General features: G+C 40.6%; 1 protein-coding gene across 1 annotated transcript; it reads right to left on the bottom strand.

The window, feature by feature from the left end:
• Nucleotides 1-1,233: 1,233 nt before the first annotated feature.
• CHAF1B (chromatin assembly factor 1 subunit B) lies at nucleotides 1,234-14,615 on the bottom strand. The gene is made up of 13 exons (XM_056858222.1): nucleotides 14,485-14,615; nucleotides 13,859-13,991; nucleotides 13,351-13,468; nucleotides 11,697-11,800; nucleotides 10,637-10,733; nucleotides 9,651-9,735; nucleotides 7,489-7,582; nucleotides 6,388-6,457; nucleotides 6,208-6,299; nucleotides 5,216-5,372; nucleotides 3,983-4,402; nucleotides 3,042-3,130; nucleotides 1,234-1,307 (listed from the first exon to the last, which is right to left on the bottom strand). The coding sequence occupies exons 1-13, from the start codon at nucleotides 14,608-14,610 to the stop codon at nucleotides 1,234-1,236; spliced, it is 1,659 nt and encodes a 552-aa protein (XP_056714200.1). The 5' UTR covers nucleotides 14,611-14,615.
• Nucleotides 14,616-14,858: the final 243 nt, after the last annotated feature.

Here is a 14,858-nt window from a genome sequence, read left to right as displayed (position 1 = left end):
GAAAAGGAGTGGCGAAAGGGAGACTGATAGAAGTGTGGGGGGAGTAGGGAGGAAGCAAAGGTGGGGGGAATGGTATAGCTGCTCCTGCTAGTTTCTACTTGTACATACTATTTGTCATGCAGGGCAAGATACTGCTGGTCCATTTTCTAACACCTGGAGTCCATGTGAAGCAGGACTGAAGTTATATTCATATCGACACTGACGTGAGTCCAAGTCCCATTGAACAGAGTATGAATTAAATTCACATAAAAGTTTGGGACTGCCTGAATGCCTAGAAAGTGCCACACAAGCTAAGATCTCTCTTCTTGGACTGGCTTAGATAGATAGTGGCTTACTAACATGGTGTTCAAAACAAATTAGTGAAATTAAAGTCTGAGAAAGAATGGACAGAAAAGTCTGAATACGAATTTTAAACTTTTATTCTGTGTACTACATTTATGGTAATCATATATTATAATAACAAGTAAAACAAACTCGCAAATCAAGACCTGTACCTACTTAGCATTGATGTAATTGTTCCTTTTTTTAAAAGGGTACATATAGTCATATAATTGAACTATTTCTAGTGTTAGCACCACACAGAAATCTTGTCAGAATTCTTTGTACTTTGGCTATTTAATGTAAAGATAGCTATGTGAACTTTACAAATTTTTCTTTCCAATTTACCTTCTGTAACACACCATTTAGAATTCTACACTGGCATTGTTTCATTTACATGCAGATGAAATCCTTTGCCTTTTTTATATTTGCATATAATGGATACATGCTGATCAGGTAGTCACTTCCCTTATGAATGATCAGGAAAGCAGATGGAATGACTTACAGTGCAACCCTAAACGGTTACATGGACTTAGAAGGATGTAATTGTGATTAGGATTGTACTGCAAGTTTAGCAAACCAGTTCAATTGAGCAAACGCTGTCCTTCAAATGGCAACTTTTTCTTTACCAGATACAAACTTTCAGGAAAAGTCAATACTTAAAAGAAGTTCTTGAAATCAGAAATTTGAAATCATGGGATATTTGCATTACCTAGACCCCCCTGAACTTTGTGACCTGGCATATACCCAACAATTTGCTTAGAATGCTGGGACAGCACTCATGAAAGTTTGATTCTTCACAACAACTCATTTCTCAGATGTTGCAAGTCTATTTACTTGGACAACTATGGCTTGTAAAGCGCATGTGGCTTCCATACAGTACACCATACTAGTGGTTTTAAACATTTTTTATCTTCATGCTTCATCAGTCTTAAGACGCTTGGATGCGGGTGGATTCTGCAGAGGGTCCTCTGGTGATGATGGCCTCTCTGAAATATTGAGAACAATCAAAATTAGTATTTTTACCGACCTCAGAAGGATGGAAGGCTGAGTCAACCTTGAGCCGGTCATGAGCAAAGCTTGGACTGCAGTACTGCATCTTACCACTCTGTGCCACGGGGCTCATTGGGATAACAATACTGAATACTCAGTTCTTTCAGCTGTTCCACGAAATCTATGCAAATAATAGTTGTGTAACATTTATTGTACCAGTCCTCATAGGCTGCCAGCCCAAAATGCAATAGGCCAGGAAGGGGGTGGGGAGTGAAAACATAAGCCATTAGCAGGCTTAAATGAAATGCCAAAATGCACAGCTCATTTGGCAATAAACCTGGAATAAACCTCCAGCAGGCTCATGTTCCTCTTCCTCTTCTCCACCCTGTATCATTAGTTACTAACTGCCTAGTACTAGTTACTTCTTAGTGTTTGGCAAACAATAACTTGCAGCTACATTTCAACCACTAAACTCTGCATTTACTCTGATAATCAGTTTGCTCATGGCTTGTAGGGCAAGCAGAAGACATTGTTTGCTGAATCGAATGAAACTACTGTCAAAAACTTGCCTCGTCCCCCCCCCACCCCACTCTTCCTGCTTTGAGCAGACCAAGAGCAACTGGTCTGTGTTCTCTTTAAACCCCCAAGTCGTTTCCCCCATCCCTCAATTTGGGACTCAAACCTTTGGTAGAAATGCCTGCCACCACCAACAGTCCTCTACCCCCATCCCTCCTGGGTGGACTTGGTCCCCCAGAGGATTGGGCACGCAAGTGAGTGAGGGATGCAGGCACAGGACTGAGTATTTCCACACATGCACCCCCCACACTCCCTCCTTCTGTTACTTAGCTCAGCGCTGTCTGGACAGCACTGGCTGGCTTCTGGTTGTGTGATATGAACAGGCTTGCATGAGCGAGATTCTCCAAAGCAGTCAAGTCACGCATCAGCTCAATTAAAGAAAATGGATCTTTAATAACTAAGCACAATTCTTACATAACAGAAATAATTAGGAATATTCTAAAGACAGTTATTAGAGTAAGAGTAGTAAGGAAAATAAATGAAAGGGGTAATATTAACTAAGCCTGTACTTACAGGTTTTACCTTCCCCTCCTGGAAAGTGGATGCAAGGAGGCAAAAGTTTTTTGGATAAAACTTCCCTTGTTGGAGTCAGACACAAGAGCAAAAACCATGCTGCAATGGTTTCCTGTCCTCCCAGTTTGGGAGTGTCTTGTCAGGACCAATCATACTCTTGGAGGTCAGGCAAAAGTTCTCTACCATATCCAGTACTGGTTAATCAGCGGGAGTTCTGGACTATTGGTTTTTAGGGCCTGAGGACTAGGACATTAAAATCTATCCATCTTGGATTTTAACAGCGAGATCGAAAGGTGAGACTTGAGCCCAAATGTTTTTCTTGTTTCCCCCACCTATTAGTCACCCTGAAGCTGTTCAACACCCTATTTGAGGATCTAAATTGTCTCCCAAATCATAAACAACTGTGCTGTCAAGGCATATTTTCTTCTATCCTGACAATATACAATTTTCTGAAAGCCAAGAAACTGACAGTTAGTTCAATTAGTAAGAGAAGGGAGGAGAAAGGCAGGAGGATGACTGTCCCAGTTACAGTATTCCAGTATTGTTCAAATGGTGCCAGTACATCTGAATCACACCACTGGGTCAAAATGAAGGAAAAACAACACTCTTTGATACTTATTTATAGGCTAAAATTATTTTACCATGTTGATCTGTTTCTATTGAAGAAGGTGCAGAGACTGTATTTACTGAGTCGGGAATATCTGTCTTTAGAGGAATCAAAGCAACCCTCCTAAGAAAGGGAAACAAAAATTAATAAAGAATGCCTTTGAAGCCATGTCCTCTTCACAAATCAGTTTTTTGCATTCCCATGCTCCTCATTATGTTTCCTTCCCCCCTTCCTTTCCTTTTCATCTTGGGGCTCCTTCAAAAAACTAGGAAATCTAGCAAGATTCATGGCACTATGTTTACCAGAAAGCTGCTGAACACCTATGGGCAAGGCAGCGACCAGAATAGTCTGGCCAGGCCCTCCAGCTCCTCATAGGAATATTTATTTTAATATTTATTCAAAACATTTATTAGCCACCGTTCTACTTTCCGGAACTCAAGGCGGCTTACAATATAAATTAACCAATGATAAAGAACATATTATCGACCACAATGCAAAATCTCCAATTAGGACTGTCAATAAATACAAACTAAATTAGTCAAATGCAGTCCTAAATAAATCTGTCTTCAACTGCCTCCTGAAGAATGAAAGTGAGGGGGCCAGGCACACCTCCCTGGGGAGGTTGTTCTACAATCGTGAGGCTGCCATCAAAAAGGCCCTCCCTCGTGCCCGCCAGATGAGCTTCTTAGATTGATGGGACAGTCACGAGGGCCTCTCCTTGTGATCTTAATTCCCATGCGGGAACATATGGGAGAAGACAGCCCTTCAGATACCTTGGTCCCAAGCCATGTTTATTTTGTAACATTTATTAAAAATTATATCCTTTTCCAAGTCTGTTCAAAGCAGATAACAAATTACACAAAATTCAAGAAAACAAGAAAATAAATCTGAAAAACATATTACATAACCCACAGGAATAAATTGGCCTGAATTCAGACATACCAGTTTTTCGAAAGACCATGGAATGCTCTTTACCTTGGTGCTTTACTCCACGCTTGTAGTGTGTTTAGTGTAATCCTCCTGGGCTGGTTTACTTTAGAGCTGTGGCCAGAAGGCTGTATGGGTTTCTTTTCTTCTGAGGAAGATACTGGAATATTTCTAACACTAACAGGAGTTGAAGGCAAGTCTTTAACATTTACTGGAGTCTTGGGTTGCACAGTCGGGCTGCTTGGATCCATAGCTCTATTGGGAGGAGTTCCATCTACCGGTTTGGGGATTGGAGAAACAACACTGGGGGAATGACCCTTTTTTATTTTCTTCTCCACTGTATTGGGAGTTCTGATTATTAAAACTGGTTTTTCTTTCAGTGGTGTTCCAAGTTCACCTTCTTCAAAAGTCACGAAAGAACAATACCCATCCGTAGAAGAAATAGCAAGGAAAGATCCATCACTAGACCTGGCATTTATTCGTGGAAACAGAGAAACAGAAGAAATTTAGAGAGCCCTAATTATTCTCCAGTAATAAAAATGCACACAAAGAGAACCTTCTTGAAGATCTCACTGCTTCCAACAAATCTATACAGTACAAATGTATATGTCGTTTATATTTTAATTTTACTTTGAAGATAATACTGTCTACTCTATACAATTACTTTCAGCTGCTTTTTTTGAACATTCAGTAGACTAAAAAGTTGCTCATGTGCAAAGCGATGAAGTGTCACACTTGAGCCTACTGATCTCAACCATCCAGTCCTGTGTGCACAAAGAAGAATCTTGGAGCTTCAGAGTTACTGCAGCTGAAACTTCAATCATGACATTGCTATAAAATGAAGTTAGGAGTTCCCCAACTCAAAAGCAGTCCAGAGTTTGGATTCAAGACAGACGTTTCCCTCCACTGAAGTTAGATAGGTGGTGGTGACTGCTGAACAGTGACAGTTTTAAGAACATTACTGAAAATTATTACCAAGATGTGGCCAAACAAAAGACATGCATTGCAACCCATAACTGTACTGTTTACTCTGCAAATAAACAATGTTAAGCAAGAAATTGTCTTCTATTTTACGGAATTCATGCTATACTGCTACTGATATTAAATTAGTACTCTGACAGACTCTTAAATCAGACTCTAGCTTTAATTCTACTCTCGAAGAGGAGTATCTATAAGATTTTGGATGGTGCTGAGAATGCAAGCTTCAGACAGTTGGAAGTCTTTTTGCTACTTTAACAGTATAAAGTTCAGTCTGTTACAAGTACCACCTTATTTACTTACCAAGAAATGTCACTCAGTGTATGGTAATGTATATTGGATACATAACCAAAAGGAAATGACTGCTGTGTGTCATAGAAAAGCACAGAATCTTCTGAAGCAACAGCAAAAACTAACCGATAGGGCAGATTTATTAGACCAATTTTCTGGGAAGTATCCTCTAAAAATACAGAGTTTTAAAATTAAAAGAATGTTCTGTTCAGATAATCAGGCTTTTGCAATGTAATTTTAGATTCTGTAACTTAGAAGATGTGACAGCCTCTTTTGAATTCTCCCATTCAAACAGAAACTAACAGAACCCTTTCCATTGGCGCAAGCAAGCCACATACTTTTATGTCAATGACTTTTTCACACAGCCTCTCTACAGGAGTAGTATAAACTGTTCTAACACATTAATCATAAATATTCCTCAATTCCATAATTTAACACTGAAAGATGTAATTAAAGAACATGTCATTCCTTTTATTTGAAACTGAGATAAAGCTGTTCTGAGATAAAGCTGTAAAAATGTTCTGACCCACTATTTGTTTATACACAGTTTTGTAAATTCTCCATTTTCACGTAAAGTACTAAAGCAAACTTAGGGATCCACCCCATTCTAAATATTCAAGTAACTTATATTTATGTATCAGTTTCTTCATTACTACTTTGATTCTGAACCTGTGCAATATTTCCTGTACCTTGAATGTGGGCTGCTACAGACCGAAAACACACTTTAAAGATTGTAAAAAGCCTTGGTACTCCCCCCCCCCAACCTCTTTCACCAATTCTGTAGCATTACATGCTAAAAGTAATTTCTCTCTCAAACTAAAAAATACACAAGGGCAAGAGAATTAGAGGTCTTAGAAAATCAGCAAACTGCATTTATTAGGAAGCACTGCATTAGCAACTCAAAAGAGCTGTTTCAAATAGGACATACATAATATGCCCAATGAGTTAGATTTACCTTTTAAAGTATCTGCAATATAATATTCTTTCCAAAGGGTTTACAATACCTTTGCTAAGCGTAGATCTCAGCTCAAAGTAGACTGGACAGCAACGAACTGCTAGCGTTGCCTTTCCAGGACAAGGCAGGTGAGCTACAGGCCTAACGAGAAACAGCAGCTTTTTAAGAAATGGCATTTCTAATCTAAATATTAAAATGTGGGCAAATGTACATGCAAATAAAACTCTACCTTTTCAGATTTTTTCTAGAAAATACGTAAGTGGTGTTTGTTACATTTTCTCCTGATTCCACACAGCCAGCTGAGAAAAGTTGAAGAAATGCCAAAATGTTAGTTTTGCACTTAACTCTTCAAACTCCTTTTAAAAGATTCCTCAAAGCCTAATGAGAATGAAAGCATCCGATTCTCTTCAGTCATGACTACAGCTTGATAATGGCAGTGATTGGCAGGGCAACCTTAAGCTGAGTTACAATCTTCTAAATTCCTAAATTCATAGTCTTCAATGGACTTAGAAAGGTATCACTTGCTTAGGATTAGACTATAAGTAATGTATTGACTCTGCAGGGGGCTGACTATGTCATAGGTGCAAATGTTTTGCTTTAAGAGCTTTAATGAAAAAATGGTTCTCTTGAGTTTAGTACCACTTCCTGCAAGGAGTTTTGGCTCACATATACAGGGAAACCTTTCTGCTTCAAATACTGAATCATTGATTTGGAAGGGACCACCAGGGTCATCTAGTCCAATCCCCTGCACAACATAGGAAATTCACAACTCACTCACTCCCTCCCCACACTCCCACTCCCCACACCCATACTCCATGCCCAGAAGATGGTCATAAAAAAAATCCTCCAGGATCCCTGGCCAATCTGGCCTGGAGGAAAATTGCTTCCTGACCCCAAAGTGGACCCTGGGCATGTAAGAAAGGGCCACGAGAGCCAAGCACTGATTCAACCCTTCCTGCCCTCCCTCTCATGAATCTTGAGTATCCTGTTAAGGGGAAAGAAAAGAAACAAGCTGGGAAGGTGAAACTATGCATACCCTGCCAATATTATTCAAGTTTAGTTTATTTGATGGGGCAACATGGTGAGATGTGGCATAAATGAAGAGCAATGAAATCTTCTATTGCTGTTTTATTTCTTACAGTTGTACAGCAACGTCAATGCATATTATTACTGGTGTGTGTGTGTACTATCACGGGTGGGGGGGAGTAGGGGAGAGAAATGTGTTTCCAATAAATCTTAACATATACACGAGCTGCTGTTTGCAAAGAGAAAACAAACCATCCTCTTCCACTGCAAACTACTATGAAGCCATGAAAGGATCTGCACACACCAGGAACAAGAAGCAGAGAGCCATCAGGAGTAAAAGTAAGCCTCCGAAAGAATGACTTCATGCTGTCATCATGAAACATTCGATAGCTTTTCACCTGAAAAATTGCACAATAAAAAATCCAGTTATTCTTACAGTACAAACAGTTAACGGGGTATATCCTTTTGTCTTCTTTATTCAACAACCTAGGCAGCATAATCTACAGCAGGCACTCCCATTTTTATTCGGCCTATGGGCACTTTTGGAATTTTGAGAACAGACCATCACAAAATGGCTGCCACTGGGGGGCTGGGCCAATCATAAAATGTTGGGAGGTCTCAAGCCAATCACCTTCCTGTACTGGAGGCAGCTGTTTCCAAATTGTTGGTCCTGCAGACACAAAATGATGCCTAGTGGGTTCTACTGATCACCTCTGGCTGGAAAGGTAGGACAGGCTCTTTGCTTTGGAGAAGAGGCAAACGGGTGCCAGGAAACTCATCAGCAAGCATCATGGTGCCCGTAACTACCTTGTTTCAGATCACCGCTCAGTGATTAAAAGTAGTCTCTCTGATAGATATGACTATTCAGTTTCAGAAACTGTCACACTGAACTATTTCTCACCTTTTAACAATAATGTTGAAAATATCTCTTGAATTAGAAATATGGCCATGGAAAACATCACACTTGGACCTTACGGCATACTCCAGGTTAAGTTTCATTGCAATTTTTTGCATTTGGGGTTGCCAAGAGAAGAATATCCAGTCTCTTTAATAAAGGCTTTATGTGGGGAAATGTAACGCTGAAGCTCTTAATGGCATGTAGGTAAGTAACACCAGCTGGTAAATAACTTCCGATTAAGCCTCTATTAAAGGGATGGGATTTTTTCTCTCCAAGCAGTTGGTAATCTTGTTTGCATTCCCTCAGCATTAACAGCGCAATCCTGAAGTGGGGGTTAGTTAGGCTAGACTCGGGGATGGCGCAGCTGCGCCACTTCTTAAGCAGCATGGAGACCCAGCACCGAAGGGGAAAGTGCATTTCCCTCCCCAAACCCCACGTAACAGCCCCATTGTGTTACATGGGGCTGTGCCTCCCTTTTTGCATGTGCAAAAGGTTGTTCCTGGGTCGATAGGGCTTAGGGAGCTGACTAAAGACAGCTCTGCCCCCTTCAGCGCTAGCCTTTGCACCAAGGACACATTGCTGGGGAGGCTGCGCTGGCACTCAAGCCTTGTGCTGCTCCTCGTGCCAGTGCAACTAGCCCTGCGCTGGCATTAGTGCTCACTTAGCCAGCGCAAGTGGCACTAACGCCAGCACTTGCGTTAGGCTGGCTCCTAACCATCTTTACTCCCCGCTTCAAGATTGCTCTGCCCGGGTCATTTCATTCATTAACTTTTCCAGTATGAGTTAACCTTGGGAAGAAAACACAATTCACATAATGTGGCAAACCGTTATCAGTGGTTTTTCATGCCATAATTCCCACAGATTATGTCCTTGTAGAAAAGTTACAGTGCAAAACAACCCTCAGTGATACAGCTGTACCACAGGCCTTGGTACTTTGATGCTTGTCCTGCACCTTCCTTTCAATAATGATAACAGCCATGAAGTGGGAAGAGTAAGAAAACAGGAGATTCTCGTCTCCCCAGTTATGATAGGTGGGAACAGAAAGAGCTACTTGATTGTAATGGCCTTTGGCTATACAATAAATCTGTACCACACCATACCAGAAAGAGCTGTAAGGCTGTAACTACTATTTGAGTTATCCTAAATAGTAGCACAAGGAAGATAAAACTAAATCCGTATCTGAAAAGTCTCTTCCCTTTGGTCGTCAACACTTCCTTTCTCAATCTGCAGGACATAGAAGGCTAAAAAGAGCAGAATGAAGCACAGGCAGAAATAACCCTCTGAAATAACTATACAGATGTGTTTATTTCCAATGATAACAGTATGTGTGCACTGCAAATTCCAGATGAGCAGCCATGTTGGTCTGTAGCAGCAAAACTACACAGGAATCCAGTGGCATCTTAAAAGATTAATGAAATTTATTCCAGCATAAGCTTTTGAGAGTCAGAGCTCATGTCAACGGATGTACTGAGTGTTCACCTGTTAACAGGGAGATTTCCAGTGATTCTCTTGGCCAGGCTTTGATTTGAGACAGCAACATTTTAAAGGGGAAAAAAAAGATAACTGACCTCTCCTTCAGATCCTCCTCCAGATGGCATTTTGGTAACATTAAATGCCACACGCTTGGTCTGTGTATTATATACTCTCAACACCCTAAACAACAGAGAAAATGTTAATTATAAAACACGTACTTCCTCTCATCTTCTGCATTATGTGTACTGTCAGCATCTGCCTTCTAAAGCAGGATCCTAAGAGGACACACTAGCATTATTGGAGTAAAAGAGCAACCAAAATGATTAAGGGACTAGAGCAACTGTCCTATGGGGAGCGGTTAGGACACTTAGGGCTGTTTAGCTTGGAAAGAAAGCGGCTAAGGGGAGACATGATAGAGGTCTATAAAATTATGCATGGTTTGGAGAGTGGACAGGGAGAAGTTTTTCTCCATCTCCCATAATACTAGAACACAGGGTCATCTGCTAAAGCTGGAGGGTGAGAGATTCAAAACAGATAAAAGGAAATATTTTTTCACACAATGCATAGTTAAATTGTGGAACTCCCTGCCCCAGGATGTGGTGATGGCTGCCAGCTTGGAGGGCTTTAAGAGGGGAGTGGACATATTCATGGAGGAGAGGGTATTCATGGCTATTAGTTAGAATGGATACTGGTCATACTGCATACCTATTCTCTCAAGTATCAGAGGAGCATGCCTATTATTTTGGGTGTGGTGGAATACAGGCAGGATGGTGCTGCTGCAGTCGTCTTGTTTGTGGCTTCCTAAAGGCACCTGGTTGGCGACTGTGTGAACAGACTGCTGGACTTGATGGGCCTTGGTCTGATCCAGCAGAGCCTTTCTTATGTTCTTATGTTAAATCATTCTCAGCAGTTTTGTCTGTGCATATGCAGGAGTGTTCAAAGGAAACTAATGCTTTAAACCAACCAACCTCATTCTTGAAGGTAGCTATTTAACTATTACATATTTTAAGCATTCCAGAAAATTTCAAAAGGAAAGATCCAATAAAGTGTTTATTTTACCTTCCGAGGAATAGTAACTCACCTATCACAACTAAGAGTTGCAATGTACTGTCCTACAGGATCCCATGTTACTCCTTGCACATAACTTTTGTGTTCATTAAAAATTGAAACTTTTTGCCCTAGTAACAGCATAAAGAGTTAATTGTTTAGTCATTTGGAAAAGCAGTCATAGATATTATTCCTACAGAAACTAATGTATTCAGTGCTTCACATTATAGCTATTATCTACAACTGCACATTTATGACTAGTTACTCTTCTTCCCATTTTACAAAAAGGCAGCCAAGGCTGACACACAGAGGTGGAATCTATGTGGTAGTGGTGGGGACAGATTTTTCTCACTTCTGCCTTACCCAGGCAATCACACGCAACCTTGAAAAGGTGAGGGGGGGGGCACCTGCATCAACAAAAAACCACACAATGTGGCATTTGCGCCGAGGAAGAGAAATCAGGTAAAATTGCTCCTCTCAGTGTTTTCTTTCAGTGTGGCTTCTGAGTCTCCTCTGACAGAAGAGGCAGAGAGGGTCAATTTTGCTCATTTCCCCCTCTTCTGTGTTGAGTGGCTTTTCATTCACTTATGTAGTCCAGCACTGAGCATTCCTTTTTCAAGGCCCATGAGGGCTGCTGGGAAAAGGTGGACACAAATCAGTACACGTACATCTGCCACAAAATAGTGATTTCAAGTCAGGAAAATGGAATTGGGGTAAGAGGGGAAATAAACTCCTCCTATGGTCCCTGTGCCCTGACCTGAATGGCCCAGGCTAGCCTGATCTCTTCAGATCTCAGAAGCTAAGCAGGGTCAGCCCTGGTTAGTATTTGGATGGGAGACCACCAAGGAATACCATGGTTGCTGTGCAGAGGAAGGCACTGGCAAACTACTTCTGTTAGTCTCTTGCCATGAAAACCCCAAAAGGGGTCGCCATAAGTCGGCTGCGACTTGAAGGCACTTTACACACACACACGGTCCCTGTATGCCTGATAATTAAATAAACCCTAAAAATGTGGAATAAAAACCTAAAAATGTGGAATCAAGTCCCAATGCCTTATCTGGTTTGGCCCTCAAAAACATGATCTTAACAATTACCTTTATTGACATCCCACATTATAGCTGTGTTGTCAACTGATGCAGACGCCATATAATTTCCATCAGGGGTCCAGCAAATATCGTACACATCTTCTAAGTGACCTCTGGAATCAAGCACAATAGAGAATGTCTGTCAAAGAGGAAGATAGTTATAAATCAAAGCACACAATGTTAAAAGATTCTCTGCCACCTGAAGGATATCTATTCTAAAAACACAGAGCTTTCCCCTTTACATTTGCCATTGCCTGGTCACCTGCGTCAAGTATGAACCTGCCCAACCACTACGGTCATCTTTGGAAGCCCCACTTCAGGTGACACCATCTTCTGAGATTAAGTGGGTGGCAGCCCAGGACAAAGCTTTCTTGGTCATGGCACCCAAGCTGAGGAACTCTCTCCCCAGTGAGATTTCTCTGTCCTTTTCTGTTGCTGTCTTCTGCCAGTGGGTGAAGACTGTTTCATTTGGCATTCCCTCAATGATCCTTCCTTCCTAACCGATGTTTTAATTGCTGCTTTTATGTTCGGTATGCATTTTAACTCGTTATAATTTTCTTAATGATGTGTTGTAGAGCTGATTTTAATGGTTTTAAAATGTGATTTGTTAGCTGCCTTGGTGGCCCTTGTAAAGAAGGACAGAAAGTAAAAATTGCCCCACGTAAGGAATTTCTCTCCAGTTGCATTCCATCCACTGCTGCCACAGTACAGTGCTTCGTTTCACCATATTGGAACCCCATTACAAAACAAATATTTATACCAGCCTTCACACCCCTTTTGTGGCATTAATACCATGGGAGAGATACAAAGGAGAACCACAGAGCAGGGAGAGGCCAGCAGATAGCACAGTACAAAGTGGCATTTTTCCACCTAGCAGAGATTTTCAAACAGCAGTCCCTGCACACGAAACCACTTTTGAACTTAAGAGACATTCCAAAGCAGTTTGTAATATAGTGATCTGCTGTTCAAAGAAAAAAAAAGAATGTACCTTAAACTGATACTTGCTATCTCTTGCCTCCAATCATCTTTCTCCCTCCCTTATCCACGCTCTTCCCTCTTTTGCCCTCCAGTAGCTCAATTTCCTCACTCCTCCATTGTAGCTAGACTGGGGAAAAGGAAGTGGCTAGTTGTGGGAAAACGTTTCCTATGCATGCACAATTCTGTAGGAAGCCCTGTACCACCTATTATATTAAGCCAATAATTTTACCACACTCCCATGAGCTGGCTTCTGCTGTTGCAGACATTCCACAGCTGCATAAGGACATCGTGCATGTCCAATATACAACCAGGTGCAGTTTTTAGGATGTTTTTCACCCTTGTGAATCCCCCCACCCCCAGGATAGGGTGCCTCCAACAGTAAAGATGACCTTCTACACTGCTACCTCTCTGTTTAGGACACTGAAATATAGAAAGATTAATATTTATTTGGTGGCAACTGTTGATGTATAATATCCTGCTTCCAACCTAGCAGGCTGTGATATAAGAGGAGACGAAGCATATGAGTACAGCACAAAACAGTACTATGATCCTAAAACACTTAACACAGAGATCGAAGCAAAGCAATCTGGAAAAAGGAGGAATCCTCACTGCCCCAAATACTGGATTTTTGACTGCTTTTGGCCCAAGTAGGAGTGAAAATTATTCAGAAGCTATTAAGATTTACCTTAAGGTTTTAATTACTGTCCAATTCTCTTTATTGAGCTGGTTATCATCGTCATCTTGAAATGCAACTGGCTCTAGCTCTTTGTTGTCATTCAGCTTCCACAACAGTATTGCAGCATCTGGGATAATAAAGTTGATTCATTTTTGCAAATGAAGTATTCTACCCAGTTTTTACTATCATGATAGTGCACTACACAAAACACCTGACACCCCTGCCTTTAATGTTTGTTATTTTAAACCTTAGAAACAGTGGAGAACAGTTAGAGGGTATCTTCTCATATTTGTTTGTGATTTTCCAGACAAGTTATTTGGCCTGTGATTGGCCAATCAGTTTTTGCTGTGGAGTAGATACTTTCAGAATTGCCAAGGAATCATCTGTGCCTTTCAAATGCCCAGTTGTCAAAAGAAGACTATTATTTTCTTGTCTCAAATGACAGATGATCATATGCAAGAGGAAATATCCATAAATCACTTCAGTGGTTCAGTACTGCTTTTATATGACTACTCACCATCTCCACCAGATGCTAGAATCTCACCATTGGGAGCAAAACGTACAACATTCACAGCTTTGGTATGGCGAGCTAGATTGGACAAGAATTCCACAATTGCCTTCCCATCTGGTCCTTTTTCCACTTTCCATATCTAGTTATAAAAGATTACAGTCATCGAAAATACGCAGATGTTTCTATGCAATCTTCTATGCAGATGAGCTCCATAACGTAATGTGTGTGACTGTCTTCAAAACTTCCAGCTAACTATTAATGTCAGGCAATCCATTTTACAACAATGCAATGAATTCACTATCATTTCTTAAACAGAAATCCAATAAGTACTATACTTACTACATTGTGTTCAGTAATATAAAACATTGTAGATCAGACTGTAATATCTGTCTTTTTAACACAAGATGCTAATGAACTTAACAGATTTCATAATAACAATTTACTCGATCATCTTCAAGAATAAGAATCACCTCTACACAAATGTTTAAATAAATCTGTTTCTTAGGTCATAAAAAGAAACTTGTATTAATAAAACATCTGTAGCCTTTTGCCTTCTGAAATTAGCTCATTTTTTCCCCAAATGTCTGAGCAACATTTGACCATATCACACTAAATAGATATTGGTAACTCACACGAACAATAGTGTCCACTCCAGCAGAAGCCAGCCGATTAATCTTCCCGTCAGTCCCATGCTGGAAGTCTAAGCTATACACTGGCTCTTTATTGTGCCATGCAATTTCACAAGTGATTACTTTCATCCTTTCTAAAGCAAACACAGAATTTTGGGACGTTTCCTTTTATGACGATGAAAATCAAAGACTATATCATGCCCAGTAATAACAGGTGCAGCAGTTTTCACAAGCTACAGAAGACAAATCAGGGTCTACATGATCTATTATGAAAGCTCAGATATATGAGTTGTCAGGAGCATTCAATTATAGCATGATGTAACAACATTTGTTTTTAACAACACAGTTGAGAACATGGGGAACAGTGAATCAACATC

This window comes from Euleptes europaea, chromosome 12 (assembly GCF_029931775.1).
Source record: "Euleptes europaea isolate rEulEur1 chromosome 12, rEulEur1.hap1, whole genome shotgun sequence".
Lineage (NCBI taxonomy): Eukaryota > Metazoa > Chordata > Lepidosauria > Squamata > Sphaerodactylidae > Euleptes > Euleptes europaea.
Note: the sequence above shows the minus strand (reverse complement) of the source record. Positions and strands in the feature narration are given on the sequence as shown.